Raw genomic sequence first — 23,124 nt, forward strand, 5'->3', positions numbered from 1 at the left:
AGCTCCAAGGGCAGTGCAGGCACGAGGCAGTGCAGGCACAGGGCAGTGCTGCCTCTGGGCTTGATCACTGCATCCTCAGGCTGCTTGCTGCAGAAGGGCAGAGACTGGGTTCTTTCCACCCACTCCCCTGTCTTGGCATGTTCTCCAATCTAGTCTTCCTCTTCCTCCTCTTCCTCTCTTTTCCTAGCAGGTGCCCTCAGCATTTGCCTGACCTGCTCTGTCACTACAGCTACCACACTCTTCCAGGTCATGAGTGCCCCAACATCTGGGACATGAATGACTCTTTGCTCTAAGATGACAATGGCGCATATTGGAAATGACACACCAGAGAGATGTTCTGGAAGAGACCAGAAAGAGTCTGATGCTTTGTCTGAAGATGACTAGACAGAGGAAAAATACAAACGCCTGTGCTATGGGTGTAGAGGGCACACAGTGTGACACATGGGTCACTATCCATAATGCCTTGACAGGGCAAACCTGGAGCCAGGAAGACAAAGTAGATGGCTGGCTGGCATCTGGAGGGCATTCATTACCTGTATAGCCCTCAGGCGGATGACTCCAACCAGGCACACAATGGGGACTGTGGGCTGCTCTACACATCCCTGACTTCCTCTCAGCCGGCAGGGTGGTTCGGGGCTCCTGCATGCATCCTTTTAGCACCACCTCACCATTACCCTTCCCTCTCATTGAAGCCATCACAGGCCTGCCCAGAGACAAGCCATGAGGACACAGAGGAACCCCTTGCAACAGCACAATGGTTTGACCATGTAGTGGCCATGTTCTGAAACCTCCCCCACAGGCTGAGGATTATCGCTTAGGTGGGAAAGTGCTGGTCCATCAGTGTCCTCCAATGGGACACCCAGAGACGCTTTGGAATATACACACCAAAGGAGCCACCTGCTTTATTCTCCAGCGTCTCCCCCTGGACTCCAAGCCTTCCAGGTCTGCAGCGCCCTCTCTTCCTCCCACATCACTGTCTTTCTTTCTCTTAATCCCAGCTCCATCCTGACCCACCTCCCAGTTTCTACTATAATGGGTCCTCAAATCCCATGACCTGCTAGGGATCTCCTCAGCGCTAAAAATGAACGTTACAGTACCCAGAACCCTCTCTCCCAGAACCCTGTCTTGTGGACCTTCCCACCAGCCTGTGCCATCTGAAGCTCTGCACATGCTCACTAAAGTCTTCCGTGTTCCTTGAATCCACCGTGCTCACCAAGGTGCCTGGCTGGAGTCTGTAGGCCATGGATGCCTACATGGAAGAAGCCTGTACATGAGTGTGGGCATGAAGAACTGCAGTTCTGAGGGTACGCAGGCAGGCCTGGAGTGGAGAAAAGTAGAGTGGAGAGAGAGTTCACCAGAGTTGGGGCTACCTTGTTCCAATTTGACTATTCACCAGCTGGTGACACTGAGTCTAACTTTGGCTTCACCTCCTCGAGGCTCAGTTTCTCCAGCGGAAACTTCTTGTGTCTTATCCCGCCACCCCACCCCCACCCCCAGCCCCCGCGCCCCCAACTCTCTGGATTGGGATGTTTTATCAAAGGAAGGATCAGTACCTCTCTGATCCGAAAGACCCAGGGTCAGAATGCACCGCCTGCCACACCCAGCAGGTGTCGCCGCGAGAGCGCCCTGAGCTTTTCACCTGTGCGCGCTCTCAGGTTCGGCTATCATCAGTCTTTGGGTTTGAGTCCAATTCCAAGTATCCACCGACAGTGAGATTCCGGAGTATCCTGCCCCCCCCCCCCGCACTGAGGAGGGTGAAGAAAGAATTTGTGGGGTAGTAGTTCTGCGGGAGTCGCCTCCCAAGTTCTGGCCGCTGTGACAGAGCTTTAACAGGCGCGAGGGTTCTGGAATGAGCCTAAATCCTCTCACCCAGAGCATGGCCCTTGGGCCTGCTGGTCTCAACCTGCGAGTTTGCGAAGGATGCCAGGCGAGCGGGATTCCTCCGCCCCCCCCCCCCCCACCACACACACCCCACACCCCAACTCCGCTCCGCTCCTAGCCCCCGCCTCCCATCGCCGCGAGCTCGGAGGAGTGCCTCGGGAGCGCGCTCGGGGCAGACATCCTCGACCCGCGGGCGCTCGGGCGCGGGGCGGGCGCTCCGGGAGGCGGGCGGGGGAAGGGTAGAGAGGGAGGGGCGGGGGCGGGCGGCAGCAGCGCCCCGCAGTCCCCGCGCCTCAAACACTTGCCGCGATCGCTGGCGCGCAGCGTCGCCCAGCATTGAGCGCTCGTCCCTCCCTCCTTCTGCTCTGAAGCTCCCGCTCTCTGGGACAGTCTCCAGCGCCCAGCGCGGACCGACGCACCGACGGACTGCCCAGGGAGCCTCGGCCCGCGCCCCCTGCGCAGGCTATTGTGATTGCCCCGCCGGGCCCGGCCGGCGGGGATCAGCACAGCCCGGCCCGCGGCACACGCCACCAGCGGGGACTATGACCCGAAAGCGCGGCGCTGCCTGGGCCACCTCTTTCTCAGCCTGGGCATAGTCTACCTCCGGATCGGGTAAGCGACGCGTGCGGTCGTCTCCGCGGGTGCGCTGAGGCAAAGTTGGCTGGGTCTCGGGAGAGAGGTGCGCTGCCCAACTTAGCTGAGAAGAGGCAGTTGGCTGTGCGGGAGCCCTGAGGGCACAAAGGCTCCCCGCGAGCCGATTACCCCCACCCTCCACCCCGGGTTCCACAAACCGGAGCAGGGGATTGGCCATCCCAAGAATCACAGAGTCAGGGAACCCCCAGAAACAGAAATCTTGTTGACTCTGGAGGAGAATAGGTGCTCTATTGGGTCCTCAAGGACACTCACCCCCTTGCAAGCCACAAGCACAGCAGGTCGGTCAGGACCACAGCCACCCCTAAGAGATCTCAGAATTCCCGGCAGCAGCGATGTTGCAGGCAAGGCTCCTGAGATAGCAAACTAGGACCCAGGAGCGGGCACGGTCCCTGGCAAAGCATAAGCCACCTCTCAGAGCCCTGCACTGCATCCTTTCCTGCGACCCTCAGACCCCCCTTCCCAAGCTAAGAAAACAGCACTTTCAACAATCAGAACCAAACAGTAAGACCAGAAACAGTCGATGGTTGGTCGGAGAAACCAGAGAGAGATGCCCTCTGGCCACCACCAAAGGGAATCCAGACAGCCTGATGCTGGGGTCCCTGGGGTAGGCGCCAAGGAGGTCAGGCGTGTCAGGAGGTGGGGCAGGCGACACTCTACGGGAAAGTGGAAGCAGGTGGCTCCATATACTGCTTGTGCTGCCTTGCACAGTGTCTCCCTTTGTACTTAGGAAGTGACTTGTGTGTAGCACGGTTGAGGGACTGAGTGGGGTTCGGTGGGGGAGCTTTAGTCATGGACAGAGGTGCTGGTGCCAAAGGGCCACCTTGTTGGGCTTTATACCTGCCTCTCTACACACCCCCACTACCTGTGAACCTCCTGTCGCTGCTTTGAGGAGAACTGGACCCAAGGGGGGGGGCAGACCCTTTGTGTTTCTCCACTGACACTCTCAGGCCTCCCACTTCCCCAACCCCACTTCTCTGGACCGGGATTTCGAAACCAAGTGTGCGCTGAGTGGACTAGGCGGCCTCCAGCCCGACCGCGGATCTAGAGGCGGCTTCTGGGCTCGCGCACTGCCTGCCTGCGGGTGTGTTTTAAGTGTTATTGATTCGCCCGCGTCTGGATGGCTTTTCTTTTTTCCCACTTGCTTTAAATCTTCGTCTTGGCCCGCGCACTACCGCCCTGCGCTCATCCACTCACTCATCCAGCATCCAGGAAGCCGAGGTCGAGCTTATTGGCTCTGGCCGCGTTAGGTATTGTCTTCTTTTTAATTAGAAACGGAGGCGGGGGGTGGGGGAGTGAGGAGGGAGCAGAGACACTCAAGAACGGAGAACAGAAAAACAGCAGAGAATAAACCTCCCTGGTCTCTCCAGGCTCCTAGGGACCCAGCTACCAGGTGGGGGTAGGCGAGGTCATGAGGGCGTGGCCTTCTCTCTGGGGTAGTTGGAGGAAGGTCCCAGTTATGAGTTGCAGTGACTTTGACCGCTCTGCTGGCTCCTGGGTCTGAGGGTAAGGGCCTCCAAGTCCCTTGGGGTTTCCCAGTGTGGTAGGTAAGACCGGTTCCTGTGTCACCCACTGTGTATGGCACAGTTGTGACATTTTGATTTTACCTGGGTTGTTCAAATAACTCCTAGTCCTGGGAGCCATTAGTTGCAAAAAAAAAATACTAGAAATGGCAGCTCAATATGTGCTTCTTAGAGGCTTTCCAGGGCGTAAACTGACTATCAGAAGCTCTTGTTTAAGCAAGGCAAGCTCTGAGCTACACAGAGTGGGCGTGAACTTTCTCCAGGAAGGCGTTGATGGAAAAGCGCCCGCCCCCTTGGGGCACCAGAAAATTTTCTCTCTGAAATTAGCACCCATGGTGTCATTACTCTGCAGGAACAGACATTTCCTAGTGGTCAGCTAGGTGTTTAGAGGACTTGTAGCCAAAATCCTTCTGCCCTGCTCCACCTCAGACCTCCCCCCGCCCACTGTGGCTCTGTGGGAGGTCCTCTGTAGTAGCTGAGAGGCGTTCCCTCCAGCACCTGCCGTCCAGAGCCTTCCTCCAGGTCTCACCCTCTGTCTCTGTGTCCCCTCCAGTGGCTTCTCCTCGGTGGTAGCTCTGGGTGCGAGCATCATTTGTAACAAGATCCCAGGCCTGGCTCCCAGACAGCGGGCAATCTGCCAGAGCCGGCCGGACGCCATCATCGTCATAGGAGAAGGCTCGCAAATGGGCCTGGACGAGTGTCAGTTTCAGTTCCGCAATGGCCGATGGAACTGCTCGGCGCTGGGAGAGCGCACTGTCTTCGGAAAGGAGCTTAAAGTGGGTATGTAATCGTCAGAGACACCCTGAGCAGGACCTTCTGGGCTATGAAGAGAGTCAGGAGCCCTCTGTGATGCCTTTATCTGCACTGTGCTTTAACACCCTTGCTGACTGTACTTTGTGCATGTATGGCTTGGATTAGGATCTCCCACTGAAGTCCAGGACCACAGCTGGAAGCCATGCCACTTTTGCTGGTTACAGGCAGAGCTACACGCACCAACTGATGGCCCAAAGGCTCGCTGGCAAATCTAACATGTTTTCAGTATGAGGCCCAAATTTAAATGCAGGGTGTTTTGCCCACAGTAGGGAGCTGCAGCCTCTTGGGAAATGGGCAGATCTATTGGTCACTTCGTGTACACTGGCATCACTATGATAGAACTCCTGAGGCTAGGGTATGGGTGACCCATTCTCTGCCACAATCCACACCACTCCCTGCTGTGGTCCAGCATGCGCAGTCCTGTGACAGAATCCGCCTTATTCCTACAGCAGTGCTTTGGGGCAGGGGAGTGGCATGTGCAGACATGTGTGTATGCCTGAGCACGTGCACACATGTATTCCACTTGCAAAGCAATCATGATAAGCTTGGGAAGGGAAGGGAGTAGAGACTGTCACTGATCTTCAGGAGGTCCCGGACTGTTGGGGAGGGCGTGAGATGCCTTCTTGTGTGTGTCCAGACTTGGGGGGGGGGATGGGCAAGATGGTAACAGACTCATGTCTGCACTGTGACCTTCCCCAAGGCACAGGACAATAGCATGGCTCTCTGGGCTAGGTTCACCCACACAGCTCAGCTTCAAAGGCCTCTTTGAATGCTCTCCTTAGCCCTAGCACTAGTTCTCCAGAGGGATGCTCAAAATCCCCAGTCCAGTCAGGCATCCTCCAAATTCTGGTTGCTTCCCCAGCCTCCCTGCCACCTCCTGGGCTCCCAGGCTGTCCTACCTCTCTGCTGTTCCCAGCAGGAAGGAACAAGAACAATTTTAAGGTAGAAACCAGAGCACGTGTTATTCTGTGAAAGGCCCCTTAGAGGGCCGCTCAGCAAGAAACCATTGCTCACCTGATGTTGAGACCTTGGCCTTTTCATGACCACCTAGCCTCATCTTCTTTCTAAACACGCCTTATTGGCTCCTCTTAAGGGCCTTGGTGCTTCTCTAGCGATCAGTACCACAGTATGAATCCTCTGCTCCCTCTCAAGTCTCTTGAGACCACCCCTCCCCCAACTACCTGCTCCTTTGACTCAGCATCAGCCAACATCTGACACCATCTCAGTGCGTTCTGACCACTCCAGGATGGCAGGGGCTCCCGGCCAGATCCCAGTGACTGCACCCTTCTCTGCCTACCTCCAGGCAGTCTTGCTGAAGGGCTACTTTGGTTACCAGACTGTACTGACTACAAAGCTGGGCCCTGTGGTCAGTATGACAGGAGCAGGCAGGTCCCCTCCTGTACAGCCCTTTCCCAGCACTCCCTGTCTGGATCTCGGCTACATGGAGTCCTCCTCTCCCAACATCTCCTTCTCAACTTTAGAATTGGTTTTCTTGTGGGTGAGAGAGGCTGGTGTCAGCATCAAGACTGTAGGTGAGGCCTCTGAAATCCCAGTCTTCCAAGCCTTCTGCTTGCCCCCTTTCAGCTTTGTCCTTCCCCAATGTCCTATCCCTCTTTCAATTCCTGATACCCGGGATGGGGCCCTGACATTGTTTTAAACCTAATGGCCTTCCTGGGACATGATGAGTAAACTTGCTACAGATGAGTGAACTGTGGCTCAGAAGGGATTTGGCAAAAGTGAGTAACAGGGTCTCCCAGGACAAAGTTCATCTCGTACAGCTTGCTGTTTCAGAATTGGGTTAGCCAACCCACGGTCACACTGTGATGATACCCATTGGGTTGTGGCTGAAGGGACCAGGATGGAGGAGCTCCTAGATCACAGCACACACACACACACACACACACACACACACACACACACACACACACCTGGCTACATATTGTGGGATTAGCCCTATCAGTCTAAAGAGGAGGGATGCCATCAGTATCCTGGGAAGCAACAAAGGACTGGGTAGAGGCATGCCAGTTGAAACAGGTAAGGTAACTATGAGGGAAAACATGACATGGTGATGCTGGGGTACCATGGGAGGAAGTAGGGAGGCAGAGCAGGGAGATAAGGTAGCCCAGTCTAAGGAGGTTGAATTTCTAGGGCTTGGTATCTGTTGGAAGATTCTGACCATAGCCATGAATACCAAAGTGTGGGCTGAGTCTTAAACATTGTCACTATTCAATGGTTATTGACCCACAAAGCATGGCAACTTTATATGAGTCAGGTCTTTCTCTTCCATTAACAAGTATTCTGTTATCTCTTAAGTTTGGGATTTTTGGGCAGTAGGCTCCTCAACCAAGCCCCACCTCCAGGATTGCCTAAGCTGATTAGAGGAGCTACCTCATGCGGTGAGGATCAGGGGTGAGGTCTCTGACATATGGAGTTCCTCTGGCACTCGGAGCCGCAGGGCAACAGGTGTTGCCTTTGTAGGGACTTCTCAGAAGCTCCAGCCTGCACATCTTCATAGATCCCATTGGCTAGAACTTAGCCACATGCTTCACCTAGCTGCAAGTGAAGCTGCAAAAAACAGCAGACTTGCATGGAGAGCAGTCATGCCATCAGCACAGGATGTTACGAATGTGCACGTAGATAGTGAGGTAGGATAGCTAGTTTCTACTTCCCTACGCTGAAGTCCGAAGACTTCCTTTCTCCACCTGATCCCACTCATCTCAGCTGTGGTCCTCTGCTCTGCCTGAGTTTCCTTGCCCTGCCTTTCCTTCTGAGTATCTGAGAAAGCTGTGAGCATGTCCAGACAAGGCCCTCTTGGAAGTTGAAATTGAAACTAAGTCCAACACACCCAGGTGAAAGAGGGACTGTTGAAATGCCTAAGGAGCTGGAAAGCTAGGGACGGTGCTGGCTTCAGAACAGCTGGACCAGAGATTGCATTGTTTTCCAGCAACACTAGGGGGACAGACAGATGGCCACTGTAGCCTCAGGACCACAACAGGTTCAAGATTTCGGGGAAAGAGCCTTGGCCTATCTCCAGCCAAACTGTAAAAGCCCCACTGCCCTCCTCTGATTACAGTTTAATGAGGGCTGTACTTCTGGTCATGTGTCCGTTTCAAGAGCAAGATGCTTTGCTGGCCAGCATGAGAGCTCCACTCTATCCATCCCTCATGGAAAAGAAGCAAAATGCCAAGGATGGGGCTTAAACAGCTGGCATTAATTCCAACGAGAGGCTGAGGTTCAAGATCAAGCTCTGGCAGGGTTGTCTCTCCTGAGACTTTTCACCTGGACTCCCACAAGCTTCCCCACCCCCACTACCCATGCTGGGGATCCAACTCAGGGCTTTGCACTTTCTAGAAATCACCTACCACTAGCTCTAAAGTTGCTTTGTTGATGTGTCCTTGCTTCGTCATTCCTTTCCCTCATGCAAACCCTCATGGTTCTTTTACAAAGATATCAGTCTCATGGGATTCAGCTCACCACTGACCTTGTTTTAACCTAACCACCTCTTTAAAGATCTTATCTCTAATTGCGGTCACATTCTGGGGGTGCTGAGGGTCAGATCTTCTGTGTGAGTCATGGGGGACATGACTGAGCCTATAGCAGCAAGCAGTGGTGTGGTCCATGACTCAATAGAGGTGCTGGAGGGGGATGGAAGGGTCTCAGAGGTGGTACACCCAAGGTGGGAAGAGTGGTCTGAGTCTAAGAGCAAGGGATGGGACTCACTGGTCACTTGCCAGGAGCATAGACATTGAGAAAGCCAAGGGAACTGAGAATAAAGTCCTAGGAGACAGGGAAAGGGCTCAAGTAAAACAGGGCTCCAGCTAGTGAGTCTCTCCTGACAGGGCCGCGGACTCTTTCTATGTGGTATATGACGTGATATGTTTAGTTAGCTGAGACCTGGCCCAGGAAGACCCTCTGTAGGTCTAAGAAGGCCTTCAGCCCACCCCATCCCCATCTCTTTCTTCTGTGCTAGGGATTGAACTCAGAGCTTTAACCATTCCAGGCAAGTGCTCTGCCACTAAGCTACACCTCCACTCATGCCCCCAATTTTCTTTCTTCTTTCCCATCCCCCAGAGACAGGGTTTCTCTGTAGAACCTTGGCTGTCCTGGACTTGCTTCATAGACCAGGCTGGCCTCGAACTCACAGAGATCTGTCTGCCTCTGTCTCTGAGTGCTGGGATTGGGATTACAGGTGTGTGCCACCACGCCCAGCTCCCTAGTTTTCTTAAATTGTGTCCCTTCCTCAAATCCAATAGATGAGTGATGGCCCTTCCTTCATCATGGCAGCTTCCTTCCCTACCTGTCCCCTCCCCCTCCCATACCAAGCTTGTTCTGTTGTGAATGCAGCGGAGGGTGGGGAGGTTTCCATGTCCCTGCTGGCTAATCTTTTATCCATCATACCAGGTGGACCTCCCCCATGAAATGATTTCATTTCAGTTGTGCTTAATAGCAACTGCGACAGATTCTACCTCTGTCGATCTATAGTGCCACTCACTGCCTCCCCAACAGGACTTCCCAAGTCCTGGACGTTCCTGCCAGGTTGAGTGGGCGCCACATATAAGCTCCCTGCCACCTGCCGTTGTGATATGTGTTTCCCACCAAAGAGAGGAGGTTGTTTTTACCCATCTATGAGCTGCCTGTTCATGCCCATTTTCCTGTGGTCTTGTAGGCTCTCCCGTTGGTCTGGGATGGCTTGGTCGTACTGACATAATGATACAGGGACCCAGGGTTGCCTTAGCAGTACCCAGGTGGGAAGCTTCACTCTCTGCTATCTTCCCCGAGGCTCAAACATGGGCAGGAATTGAGGCAAGGGTCACCTGCATCCTGCGGCTGCTTTTGTGGCAGGGCTGAGAGTCAGTCGTGGGTTTTTCCGTCACTGGAGGGATTTGCCTGTGCGTGTGAGTCAGGCTTGAGAATCTCGGTGTCAAGCTGTGTATTTTAAAACTTTTTGTTGCTGCGCTGTGCAGGCAGCTGGATGTGCCGGTAGAATGAAGTCACACATCCAGGTTACCATTCCGCCCTGCCCTTACGTTGCCAATGGCTTTGGGAGGGCATGTGACCTTTGCCCTCCCACTGTGCCCATCTGGCGTGGCCCACCATGCCAGGTGGCAGCAGTAGTGCATGATACAGGATGTAAGACCCTGGCACCTGGTGACTTAGATCTCCTCTCCATCTTCAAGGAGCCTGTGTGCCAATCTAAGAGAAAGTCAGGGGCTCATACCCCAAGTCCTATTCTTTGTGTGGCAGAAATTATTGGTCAGGTTACTGATCTGAATTCTTTATATTGACTTCACCTCCTGGTTCAAGCCATCTTCACACAGGCACGGCCTGGACGTCACTTTCCTGAGACCTCCCACCCTGGTTGGATCTTCAGTCCAGGTAGCCATCAGTGTCACTCTAAGAAGGATGCCCCCACATAAGACCCTATTGTGCTTCCTGTTTCTCTCAGAAGACGTGGCCCCTGCTTTTGTCCAAGTCCTGTGTCACCACAGTCTGCTGCCCCCTCTGGCCACATGCCACTCCTCAGATATCTGCTTGCTTATCTCCACTCTCCCACTCCCTTGGAGACATCTCATCATCCCTACTGCAGTGTAGACTGCATCCCTATCCATATTTTCCCTTCCCACATCTTCCTTGACATCATCGCTGCTCAAGACAGCTCAGGTGATTTGCCTTAGGCCCGAGGCTGCCTGCTGCATCCTAGTTGTGGGCCCTGACCACAGTGATAAGGGTGCCTGTCTCCCAGGTGGCTAGAGGATGGACAAGGCCTGTGAGTGTCCTCCCCCCTCTTTTTTGCTGAGATCATCTCTGTCTCTTCAACCAGATATCTGTAGGGAGCAGAGGCCTTAGGCCCAGCACATGGAAGGCCCAGTGACTACTATGAGCTCAGTAGGCATAGGGGCACCCCAGAATACTGGAGCAGGGAATGTGCCTAGAGCAACACAGGGAGAAACAGCTGAGCTGTTGTAACCTGCCTTCCTGGTATTACGCATATTTCTGCTCAAGAGGCACCTCCTCCGGGAAGCTCTCCTTTCTGAGACAATTGACCCTTACCCACTGTGCACTGTTATATTTCTGGCACTGACCAACTTGTCAATGTGTCTTTTCCTCACTTTTGTAAGAATGTATCTCCAGTTAGACTTCCTGTCCAGCCCCAGGTTCAATGGAACTTGGGTCTACCAAACAGTCTTCTTCTCCCAGGACCTCCAGGCCTGGCATACAGTAGATTTTCATGGAGTACGCGAAGACCACTTCTTTCCACCCTGTGCTCCCAGTGTCTTAGAGCCCTGGAGGGCAGGCTAGCCCCTTTAATCCACTTGACACCGTGCCCAGGAGCCCCTCACATAGTTTGTAAATGCCCTATTTTCTTTGTTGGGAAGGTAACGCATTTCATTTCCAGCCCAAATAAGACTGAACATTGCTTGCCACATATATCTACCTGGGGTCCCTAGAAGCCATGGCACTACTCATGGCAGCCATTCTGTTTTTACAGTGTCAAGTAGAGGGCCCAGAGCCTTGTGGCCACCAGGCAAGCCCTTTTGACTAGCTGTCCGATGCGCTCACTCTTTTGTGATCTCTCCCTTGCCTTCCAGTGGGGGTGACTGTTGACTAGGTAGAAAGCCAAAAAGACCATTCTAGCCTTATTCAAGAGCAGCTGTGCCCAAGTTCTGTTCAGCAGACTTGTCCCCAACCTACACTGCCTGGTCCTGGCCCCTCTCTATCAGCTGCCCTGGAGTAGGGGTTTGGTTTCACGGTTGGTGATGGGTGGCAGGCGGGGGCAGAGACTCAACATGCAATACTCTGCTCTGAGAGGGCCGGTGTGTCCGTCAGTATACTAAAAGCACTAGAAAACAACTTCAGCAGCCTCCGCATAGATGTCTCAGCCGTATCCATGATACAGAGCTGCAGAGACTCATAGACTGGGAATGGCTACTCTGCAATTGGCTACCAGCAAGTGAGCTCAGAACATGGTTTGGGGCCACTGTCATGTCACACGGTCTCAGGTCCAACATCCTTTCTGTGGGTCCGGAACAGGGGACTTCCTAGCATCTGATGTGGTCGGGACTGATGACATCTGTTTCAGCCAGCGTTCCTCAGCAATTCCCAGAAGGCACCCAGGAAACTCAGATGCCAGACTTTCCACACCAGGGCAGTGAAAACACAGAGACATGTCTGACATACAGGCAAGAATGCATGGCAGAGGATGAAGGGCTCAGACCCAAAGCCTAAGTCCAGGACATTTTACAGCTTCTGAGGAGTGTTTGGTTAAATTTATGGCTAAGATCCCCTCATATCTATTTGCTCGCCCCCATACTCACTCCCCTGTCCCACAGACAGGATCTCTGTGCAATAAGAGCTGGTGAGCAACACACTAGTCAGCCACAGACTCTGCCCCAGCACTCTCACCATCTGATGGGAACAGATAAAGCTGGGGTTGAAGTGCACTGTAAGTGGAGGGCCACGTGGACTGTAACACAAGGCTGCCTGCAGGACCACCTGAAGGAGGGGCTAGTCTATAGGACAGACAGGATGTAGAGAGGTAGCAGGGATGGCTCAGCAGTGGTATTGTGACTTGTACAGGATCCCGGACTCTAGAGAGTATGGGCCAGCAGGATGCTGGGGTGATGGACAGGATGGCAGGGAGACTTCAGAAAGAAAGGGAGAACAAGCAATCCCAAGTGGTTCTCAGACACACTATGTGGCCAAGGATGGCATTAAACTTCTCCCCGCTCCCCGGGGCTAGGGTTACAGGCATGCTCCATCATTCCCAGACCTTCCCATGGAAAGGTTTTGCACATCACATCCAGAGGTTTTGCTCAGGCAGGGAGCTGCCCGAGAGATTCGATCAGCATGTTGGGTGGTAATCACCTTCTTTGTGCACACAGAAATTTGCTACGTCGCCAGCATTATCAACAAAGAAATGGTGATTTCCCATCATGTGCTCAGGGGTTGCCACATTCCTTTCCAAATGCTCATGGCCTCCGGTTTAGTATCCTCCTGCAGAATTTTTCCAGGGATGGGCACACATGACCTAGGATTCAGCCTCAGGTCCACCCGCCTCTGTCCAGCGCCTGGGAAACTCAGATGCATTGCTACCAACTGTGTCATCCTTTCTCCCCAGGGCAGTGGTTTGAGGCGTGTCGCCCTTTACTCGAGGGGACTATCTGGGTCCACATCCCTTGCCTGAGAACTCCTACAGCTCCCCAAAATGCCCTGTCTTTTTACCCACAGCCTGTGAAAGTGGAGCAGTGTTTGGCTGCTTGGCAGGATGGATGGGAAGTCCTTTCCAGGGAGGGAGATAGAGCGAGGGACAGCCAGCTCCACTTTCTCTTTGCCTTTCTTAACAATGCGCCATCTTGCCCAAGCAAAAGCCCTTTTCTTTCCCCATTCTCGCTTAGAATACAGCCAACAAAGGGCTTTTTGTCTCGTTTGCATTTTTTTTTTTTTTTGCAAGCCTCAGTTCATCCTGGATTTTCGCTCTCCTGACACTATTCTTTGAGATGAGCTTTTTGTTACATGGTCCTTTCCAGCTTACTCATGGTAGACACTCCACTGCGCGCGCGCGCAAGCACACACACACACACACACACACACACACACACACACACACACACACACACACGCACATGCAATCATCTGCACACAGCATTCATTCAACCCAAAGACTTTTAGGTCAATATTCTAGGTTCCCACAACCTCAAAGGGAGAGAAAGAAAACTCAAGTCAGTAAAAAAAGAAAAGAAAAACAACAACAAAAACAAATGTATAAGGTGCTGGCCACAGATGGAGGGAGGGGAATATCAGGAAGGACCTCAGAAGTGGGGACATGGCAGCCACATCGTGGTAGATACCAGGCTAACCACCAATGCCTCTGCTTTGAGGGACTATTTGCTGATCTCTGCCAGGTGTGGGTCAGGCCTCCTTTCCAGAAAGGAAACCCTTCCAAGAAGATTGTTCATGATTCCTAGTTTAGAAATAAAGATTTTGTAGCCCAAGAGGCATGTTAACTTGCCCGGGGTCTTGTCATGCTGGGAAGCAGCGCCAGACTGTGACTCCCAGGTTACCCAGCCTCTGGGTTCTGCTTTGAAAGATCATCCCTAAGTTTAGGGAAGAGTCAAAATGAATGAATGGTGGCTATTGGGGGACTTTTAGCGGTGTGCTTTTGCCTGGGTCTGTGGCACTAGGGACCCAGAGACAGAGTTGAGACCTCTTCCCTGGATTGGGGATTGGAACAGCAGGTTACAGTCGGGTGAATGGCACATGTCTTTCCCCATTTCTGTGTCCTATCTCCTCACCTGGCTCAACTCCTGCCCCCGCCCCCCCCCGCCCACATGATTCCTAACCCTTAAATCTCCTGGCTATGCACAGAGCATCTCCTTACTCCCTCCCGTGTGGCAGAGTACTGGGCTGTGAAGAGCTACCACTCCAGCCTGGCGAGAGCAACCTTTTTCCATCTGTCTGGTTTCCCAATCATCAGATAGTTCTGCTGGTGTCACTGTAGACCACTCATTCTCTGACCCATTGGCTTTAAATAGCAAAAGAGAAAAAAAAAACTACAATGCAGTCTGTGGTTTCCAGTCAGATACCGTAAATACACCCAGATAATATTCCGGTGCAAACCACGGGCAGCGTTCGCAAAGGGCGGAGGATGGAATCTTTGGGGCCAGCTTGGACAAGGGCTCATTTCCTCTGTCCCCATGGGACTGCTATGGAGCCGAACACAGAGGGCGTCAACCAGGCTCTGGCTTCACCTCAGCACTAACTTACCCCCACCCCCACCCCGTTATTGACATTCCCCTAGAGGCTCCTGAGAAGCCACACCCATCTTTAGGGCAGCCTGGTGGTGGCCTCCTGTTTGCAGATGGGAATACTGAGGGCTCAGGAACTCGGAGTGTGGGCTGTCACTCAGCTGAGTAAGGCAGAGTGGGAATGGGTGGCAAGTGCCCTGCCACCCTGCCTGAGCTGAAGACACCTGGGGTTGGTTCCCCAGTCTTCTGTGTCAAAACCCCTGATATGTGGCTAGTGAGATTTGAGGGTAAGGTAGAGGGGAGGGAGGAGATTCCTCACTGGGGGTCTGGGGACTGTTCAAGTCTAGTTTCTGGAGTCACTGGTGACCTAAGACAGGCCTTCCTTCTGTCTGTGGTCCTGGAGATCTCATCTCTGACTCTAGGGACAGAAGGCTCTGCCCAAGACAGAGTCTCAGCAGGCCCCTGTGTCCCCCTACTAAGTCCCCACTTCTCCTCATCCCTGTCTTACCTGCCCCACACCAGCCAGGGACATTGATCTGGGTGCCCTGTCCTAGAGACTCCTTTTCCCACAGATCTTTCAAATTCTGACACCCCCAGCTCCCATCACTGTGCTGTTTTGTTTCTTTGGGGTCCTCAGCTAACAGAGTGATGTAATCTTCTGTCTGTCTCCCTGCAATTCAGGGCCACACCTGAATCCCACATCTGAGTTCATCCAGCCTACTGCACAGTGCCTACCACACAGTAGGTTCTCAGGAAATGTCCACTGAGGGTCAGGACTGGCCACATTCTCAGCCCAGGTGACAGGGGCCAAGATTTGGATGAGGCTCCTTCTTCTGCCCCTGGTAGTTCAGGGTAGATGTCTCATCATCATAGGGGCACAGCCAGCTTCAACCGAGCTGGCATCCACTAACCAGATGTGTGGAAGATCTGGCTGAGGCGTGGGCTGTGAATTGATGGCCTGGAGTAAGGAGCCATGAGCTACAGGAGAGTGGGTCATACTCTGGAGCCCAGCTGTGAGGTCTTGTGTTTGGGTCTCATAATCTGCCTCTGTGCAGGGGTGACCAAGGTCAGCCTGCCCCTAACAGATTAGTTGCCCAATTTGTCAGTCACAGCAAGGTGTTCAGGACCCAGCCTAGCCAACAGCTCATTTCCAAAGACTTGGCACAATCTGTATGAATGTGGTGCCATCCGGCCCCATCCACCCTTGTTTTGGAAGCTGAAGAACCACTCAAAACTTTGCAGATATCCTGCAGACACAATGAGATGCTCTCAGTGAATGTCCCAGTGAGAGCTTCTCCTGACCATGCTGGGAAGAATGTGGACCATCAGGATTCAGGAATGGCCCAGGTCACAGATGGGGACACCATGTGACTTCTCAATTGGCTTCTGTGACATTTGTATTTTTCTGTCTTCCACCCTCAGTCTAGGGAAGGAGAAGAGGCCGAGGGTGGGTAGAGCATTGGGTGGATTCTTGAGAGTGGAACGTAGGGATCCAGGACCCTTCTGTACTGGATGTGCTGTCATCCTATTTCCTTCTCAGGGCACCAGGGCCTGACCAAATACTTATTGACAACTATTTTACTGATGGCTAGATGTCATCTCTTGACAGAAATAACGCATTCTGTGAAGAGCTGATACCTCCCTCTCTAACCACAGGTTTCAGATGCAGTGACAGGCAGATGTCGAGGCATGGCTACGGAACAATACTGCCCAAAAAAGGCCTTGACTCCCAGCTCTGGTCCTAGCCTATCTAGGTGGGAGACCTTTGTCAGTAAAATTGGACGTTGTCTTACATTGGGGTCTGTTGAACAGTATGGCCTAGAGTCCCAGGTGTAAGTCTGGCACCCAGTAGGTACACAACAAATGTTACTTCTTGTCCACCTTTGTCCCTCTGATTGTGCAAAGCCTGGGGCTGACTGTTGGGTCTGTGGTTGTGGTATACAGGCTGCGATGAGAGGCAGGCAACCTGATCACCACAGACTCTATCCACGCCTGGTCAGACAGTCCTACCTCAGTCTCTTCATCTACAGACCAGGGGCACTGTCACTAGCTCACTTGACAGGCTGTTTTATTTATTTATTTATTTTCCTTTATTTTATGAGTGTTTTGCCTGCGTGTGTGAGCATTATGTGCATGGTTGGTGCCTGCGGAGGTCATCAGATCCCCTGGAATTGGAGGTACAAGTGGTTGCAAGTGTTGGGAACTGAACCCAGGTCCTCTGTAAGAGCAACAAGCACTCTTGACTCTTAACAAGCACTCCCATCTCTCCAGATGAGCCTGGTTTTGAGGACAGTCAGGTATTCTCTTCCTAAGTTCTGTGACTGAGGAGCATCCTGTACACCCCGAGGCTGCTGCAGCTGTTGTAGGTGGTCTCCATTCCTCTGTCAGCAGGCAGACATTTGTGATAGAGTGCTACACTGAAGGAAATTATATTCTCTAGGGACAGTGGGGATGAGAGAAGGTCTTTGAGGAAACTAAGGTGAAAGCTGGGGAGGGGGTGTCGGCACCTTCCTAAGAGCCTATGATTTCATTAATTACAATCTTGAGCTGCTCTTGATCCTTTATTGATGTGCGTGCTATAGCCTAGATGATGCTTACCCCTCATTCCTTTTGGGGGTTCGGCTTGAGGTATTTACAGAGAAGGGACTGGACAAGCCACAGCAAGGCTTAAGTGACTTTCTTGAGGGAGGCTGAGGGAGCCCTTGGATCTGTCTCATTCTGTCAACAGCAGCTCCCAGCAACCCCAGCAGGCTGGGTACAGAGCACACAGCCCTGAGCGCTCCAGTGCTAAGCAAGGGTAGCTGTCCCTCCTTGCTTCTCAGAGCAGTGGGTGCTAAAAGCTGACTTGTCAGGGAGGTCAAGGCCATGCACGGCCAAGGATCAGACTCCATGATGGTAAGGCACAACTTGAACTAGAAGCATGGCTGCCCTTCCTTCCCTTGCCCCAGGGACTGTGTGAGCAGAAGCCATGGCCATCACCATACCCTCTGGTAGCTGACTGTCACTCATCACCTACATCACTCTGTGGCTCAGGAGACTCAAGAGAAATAGAAAGGATCACATGCAGGGTGGCAGGAAGTCATGCCAAGTACCACAGGAAACCCAGGGCTCACACAGCCCCCACAGCACAGGGAGAAGGCCTGAGAAGAGTAAGACTGAAGGGCTGGGGCTCCTGGTCTATCCTCAGTTTGCATATTGTGCTGGAGTCTGACAGCAATGGCCAATCGCTGTGTTCTGAAGTGATTTAGTCCCAGGACAGCTCTCTTTCATATGCAGCAACCCAGGGAAGGTGTGAAAGCTCCACTCTGGGTGCCCTGGTGTGCCAGACTGTTCTGTCAGCCTCATTAAATGTAAATGAAAGTAAAGGAAAAGCCGCCCTTTCCCCTTCAGTTCTGTGAGTTCCAGCTAGCACTGTCTGCAGAAATGCTGTAATGGCTAATGTTTGGGATGCTTTCTCCTGCTTCAACACTGGCAGTTTTTTCTCTTCCTCATAACCTCCATAGGGAAGCAGGTGTTGTGACAACCCCTTTAACAGTGGGGGAAGTTGGGCACAGAGAGACAGCTCCCTCACCAGGGGTCACACAGCTGGAAAGCAGTGGAACACAGCTGCCTCTGATTGCCTCTTTCTCCAAAGCCCTTGAGGGCTTGACATTGATGTCAATATCTCTCCTAGGGATTTGTTTCTTGTGTGTTTGGTTTTTCTGGAGTGAGCCTAGGTAGCAGGACTTTCCTCTTGCCTCTCTATGATCCTGGGGAACTCAGCAAGTACTTAAAGCATCTTGGGCAAGCCACAGTGTAGAGATACACTTTTGAGGAAGGACAGGGGCTCCACTCTGAGGACCCAAGTTTTGGACATTTGTTAGGCCAGGCTCTGGGTCTGCATGGCCCTCCCATTCCCTCCTAGGTAGGCAGTGGGATTACCCCAGGCTCACAGCTAAAGAGACCAGCAGAGTCTTGGAGAAGAAGGACTATCCCACAACAGTCAGCAACGTGAAACCAGACATAAGCATGTCTTAATAGGGATGCTGAGGATGGGCTTCATGCAAACTGGAGTGATAGTGGCTCTGTCCAGCCAAGATGGGCACCAGACAGCAGTTGGGGGCAGGACAGGTGGTATTCGAAGCAGGCTGGAGGGAGACCCAGGTGGAGGCCAAGATGCTTGGGCAAAAGGTCTGGGTTACTTGCAGGTTTCTCACCGCTTCCTCAGTCTCCCCGGCAACCCCTTGCCATCTCTGTCCCAGCTCCCAGAACACGCCCCTCTGAGGTATGTGTTCCCACCTATCCACCTGCTCCAGCTCCTTCTTCAGTGCCCAGGCTGTAAGAGCTGTGAGCCCAGTGCTCATTTGGTGATCATCACAGGCAAGTCCTGTTTCCTTGACCTGCAGTGCATGCGCATCTTTTTAAAATTAATTAATTTATGTATTTATTCACTTCCGCATCCCAATAGTAGCTCCCTCCCTCCTCTCCTCATGGTCCCACTCTCCCTCCCTCTTCCCTCATCCCCCTTCACCTACCTTTCAGAGTAGAGGAGCCCTCCCCCACCAGCCCACCCCAGCACATCAAGTCATATCAGGATACATTCTCTCCCTCTCCCTCAGTGGCCTGGCAAGGCGGTCCTGCCAAGGGAGAGTGATAGAAAAGCATGCAACAGAGTCCTTGTCAGAGACAGCCCTTGTTCCCCTTAATAGGGGACCCATGTGAAGACCAAGCTGCCCATCAGATACATGTGTGCAGGGGCCCTAGGCCCAGTCCATGCATGGCCCTTGGTTGGTGCTTCAGTCTCTGCAAGCCCCTGGTGCACCCAGGTTAGTTGTCTCTGTTGGGGTGTCCCTGTTCCTTCTAGGTCCTTCTATGCTTCCTTCCACTCTTCCACAAGGCTCCCTGTGCTCCGCCCAGTGTTTGGCTGGCACACACATCTCTTTAACCTAGCTGTCTGAGGGGAGACTGAGGCCCAGAGAAGCTAAGTAGCAGCACGACACTTGCACATACTCAGCAGTTCTATTGCGTGCATCCCGATGCTCAGACCTCTCTGCTCCTTGCAATGGAACAAGCAGCCTATGGAGAGCGCAGAGGACAGATGTATAAGAACAGTGTGTCACACAGTAGTATCTATCAACAGTGACCATGAGAGCCACTGATACTGCTTCCTGGCCACTGGCTAGAGCTTTGAAGACAAACTCTCAACCCTTCTAGTCACTGCCACAGCTGAGGAGACCAAGGCATGGGGCAGGGGCTGCCTCTGGTCAAGTCACAGGGACAGGGATTACCAGCCCCAGCTTCAGCTTTCGGACAGGCGGCCCACATGTGTTCCATAAGTGTTGCTTTTCCATAATGCAGACAAGTACAAGTGACATGATCCTGTCAAATGTGCTGGGAGAGAGGTGGTAGGTAGAAATGGGATAGGAGCCCCCCCCGCCCCCCCACCCCCCCACCCCTAATCCAGCCTTCCTGAGGGTCAGGGATTGCAAGAGAGTGAGAGTGTACTTGATTGGGGTCCCAGGCATTGTCATCACCCTAAGGAGCTCTCTGCACTGGTTGATTTTTGGAGAGCCTCCGCACTGTGGCACAGCCTCTCACCTGAGCCAGACCCCACCTCCTCCCTAGCTGTCTTTACCGGGAGGGTGTCCCCAGATCAGCTCTTACAAAGCTCTCTCCACTCTTCTGCCCCCAGGGAGCCGGGAGGCTGCCTTCACCTATGCAATTATTGCTGCGGGTGTGGCCCATGCCATCACAGCTGCCTGCACCCAGGGCAACCTGAGCGACTGCGGCTGCGACAAGGAGAAGCAAGGCCAGTACCACCGGGACGAGGGCTGGAAGTGGGGTGGCTGCTCTGCCGACATCCGCTACGGCATCGGCTTCGCCAAGGTCTTCGTGGATGCCCGGGAGATCAAGCAGAATGCCCGGACCCTCATGAACTTACACAATAACGAGGCGGGCCGGAAGGTAGGCAGCAGGGAGGACACTGCAGTGAGGTCCTTGGTGACAGGGATGGGGTCTGGGAAAGCCCAGCTCTGCACTTAGCTCCCTTCTGCTCCACTCTGGTGTCATGGGTATACAATATGACATGTACTGGCTGAATGCTGAATCGTCACCAACACAAAACAGGTGTTTCTCATTCAAGGAGGGAAGAGGGCGGCTTGGGAGGTATTCTTTAGGGCGCCAGCGTCAGCTGTATAAACTGACTCTGAGGAAGGAAGGACTGAGGCAGTTGCCGGAGGGAGGCATCTGCATGGACCAGCTCTAGAGAAGCTACCGTTTCCTGTCTCCTCAACCAAGATCTAAGTCTATCTTAGAAGAGAAGGGAAGGGAACTGGATTGGATGGCCCAGTTCCTGAGGAGAAGCAGATGAGACTGACAGTCCATAAGACAAACCAAGGAGCTGGAGGCTGTATAGGGAGGCAGATCCTGTCAGTGTAAGGACCAGCCATGGTTGTTGAAATGCACAAAGGCACCAGTACAGGCTGGGAACCCCGTCTAGAAGTATTCATGCATCGGCAGCCGGACCAGGCACCGAGGGACACCTAGGTCGATGCTAGCTGAGTCCCTGGTTGACGCCTGAGGTTGGGATGGGTCCCAGAAGACCTGTGAATGATCGGAGTGAGTTTGTGCTCTTCTCTGTGAGGTATCAGTGAGGGTGGATAGGGACGACACAGACAGAGCTGTGGTGAAGTAAGGATGGGGGCCCATCCTCAGGCCTGACAGCTGGGTGGACACTGGGAGCAGGATAGCCAGACCCTAAGTGTAAGTCTCTGGTTTTCTGTGCCATCATTTCATCTGTAGAACTTCTCTTGACACGGGAGAAGCAAAGACTAAAGACAGTTTCCAGAAGGGCTCAGATACGAGAGTCTACTGTTTGGCCTGGTGATAGTGGCAAAACAATGTGTTGTTCTGGTGAAGCAGGCCCCGGCCCGGGTCACATGTCTTCTGGCCTGGATGGTTCAGCTCACAGTATCTCCATGAGGTGGTGTCATTGGAACCTGCCTTTACAGGGGAAGAAACTGAGGCACAGGCAGGTGGAGCCAGGCATGTCTGGCCCCAGTGTTCACGTTCTCTGCACAGATGTGTACATGGCTGCCATGGTGGCTGAGATGGTTAGCAGGATCACCTGAGCTCAGTCTGGCTTGCTCATTCATTCCTGAACTGCCAGGGATAAGGTGAGGGGGGAAGGCAGCCCACCTAGGACCTGACCCACCATCCTCAGTGTTCAGCCAGGGTAGGCATGAGTCCGTGTTGCACACATTTGCAGCACCCAGAGGAAGCCAGTCAGGACTGCATCTGGGGGCTTACATATTGTGAGAGCATAGACAGACTTGTTTCCAGAAGGAGGAGAGGAGGTACCCCCTTTCTTGTGTCCCTCTCCCACCATAAGCCCCCAGCTATATGCTGTCTATAATAGCCTCTGAGGAGCCCTGGTGAGTGAAAGAGACCTGATCTGCGCCAGAATGACATTCAGGCAAATCGGGTGGCCTTGGGGACCATGCTTCCAAACAGGTCATCTGTGGGCATCCCAGCTGTTCCTCTCCACTGTTCTAGTCAACATGAAGGCCCGGAAGGGTGAGACCTATGGCTGTTGCACAGTGCAGTCTGTGGATTCCTAGGGGGAGTCTCCAAATCTGACAGGATGTCCTGATGTGGCTTCTCCTTGTCCAAGTCTTAGTTGTGATCTCCCCTCTCAAAGAAACTTTCTTCTTCTTCCTTCCTCACCTCTTCTTGGGTGTGGCTTTGTTCCATAGCTTTCTCACTATGGAGCTCACTGTAAGGGTATCTCTTACATCTGAAGATGGGCATACTGTGCACAGACGTACTGACTGGGCCCTTTGGAAGCTAGGTGGAGACATGTGAGAGGGGCAGAGGTTATGGAAACAAGCTGTGGAGACAGCAAAGTCCAGCTAGACCTTTGGGTATGGATAGAGTTGAGGGAGCATAGGAGGGAAGGATTTTTTTCCCCACTGCCTTAGCCATTGTTCTATTGCTGTGAAGAGACACCATGACCAAGGCAACTCTTATTGAAAGAAAGCATTTAATAGAGGGCTGTTTACAGTTTCAGAAGATTAGTCCACTATCATCATGGCAGAGAGCATGTCGGCAAGCATGACACTGGATCAGTAGCTGAGATTTGTAGGCAGGGGTGGGGGGGAGGGAGAGAGAAGAGAATAAAGAGAAGAGAAGAGAAGAGAAGAGAAGAGAAGAGAAGAGAAGAGAAGAGAAGAGAAGAGACAGAGAGAGGGCCTGACATGGGCTTTTGAAACTTCAATGTCCACTCCTAATGAGTCCAACAAGACCACCCCTCCCAGTCCTTCTAATCCTTTCAACGAGTGCTACTTCCTGGTGATTAAGCATTCAATTATGTGAACCTGTGGGGCTCCACTCAAACCACCACAGGACCCTTGTCCCACAAAAGCAGTTACTATCCCAGATACAAAGGTTAATTGGGGACCCTGGCTTATGTCTGGATCCCAGAGGATACTGCTGATTGCAAAGCACACACACCCCTACACCCAGGTCTCCCC

At 53.0% G+C, this 23,124-nt stretch overlaps 1 protein-coding gene across 1 annotated transcript; it reads left to right on the top strand.

The window, feature by feature from the left end:
* Positions 1–1,282: 1,282 nt before the first annotated feature.
* LOC127186322 (protein Wnt-7a-like) lies at positions 1,283–20,557 on the top strand (the record flags this gene model as incomplete). Its single annotated transcript, XM_051142743.1, has 6 exons — positions 1,283–1,304; positions 1,498–1,709; positions 2,272–2,339; positions 2,416–2,493; positions 4,609–4,835; positions 20,286–20,557. Coding segments are annotated over exons 1-6 (879 nt in total), but the record flags the coding sequence as incomplete, so codon positions are not given.
* Between the last annotated feature and the right edge of the window lie 2,567 nt (positions 20,558–23,124).

The sequence above is a fragment of the Acomys russatus genome, unplaced genomic scaffold (genome assembly GCF_903995435.1).
Source record: "Acomys russatus unplaced genomic scaffold, mAcoRus1.1, whole genome shotgun sequence".
In the NCBI taxonomy this organism is placed as follows: domain Eukaryota; kingdom Metazoa; phylum Chordata; class Mammalia; order Rodentia; family Muridae; genus Acomys; species Acomys russatus.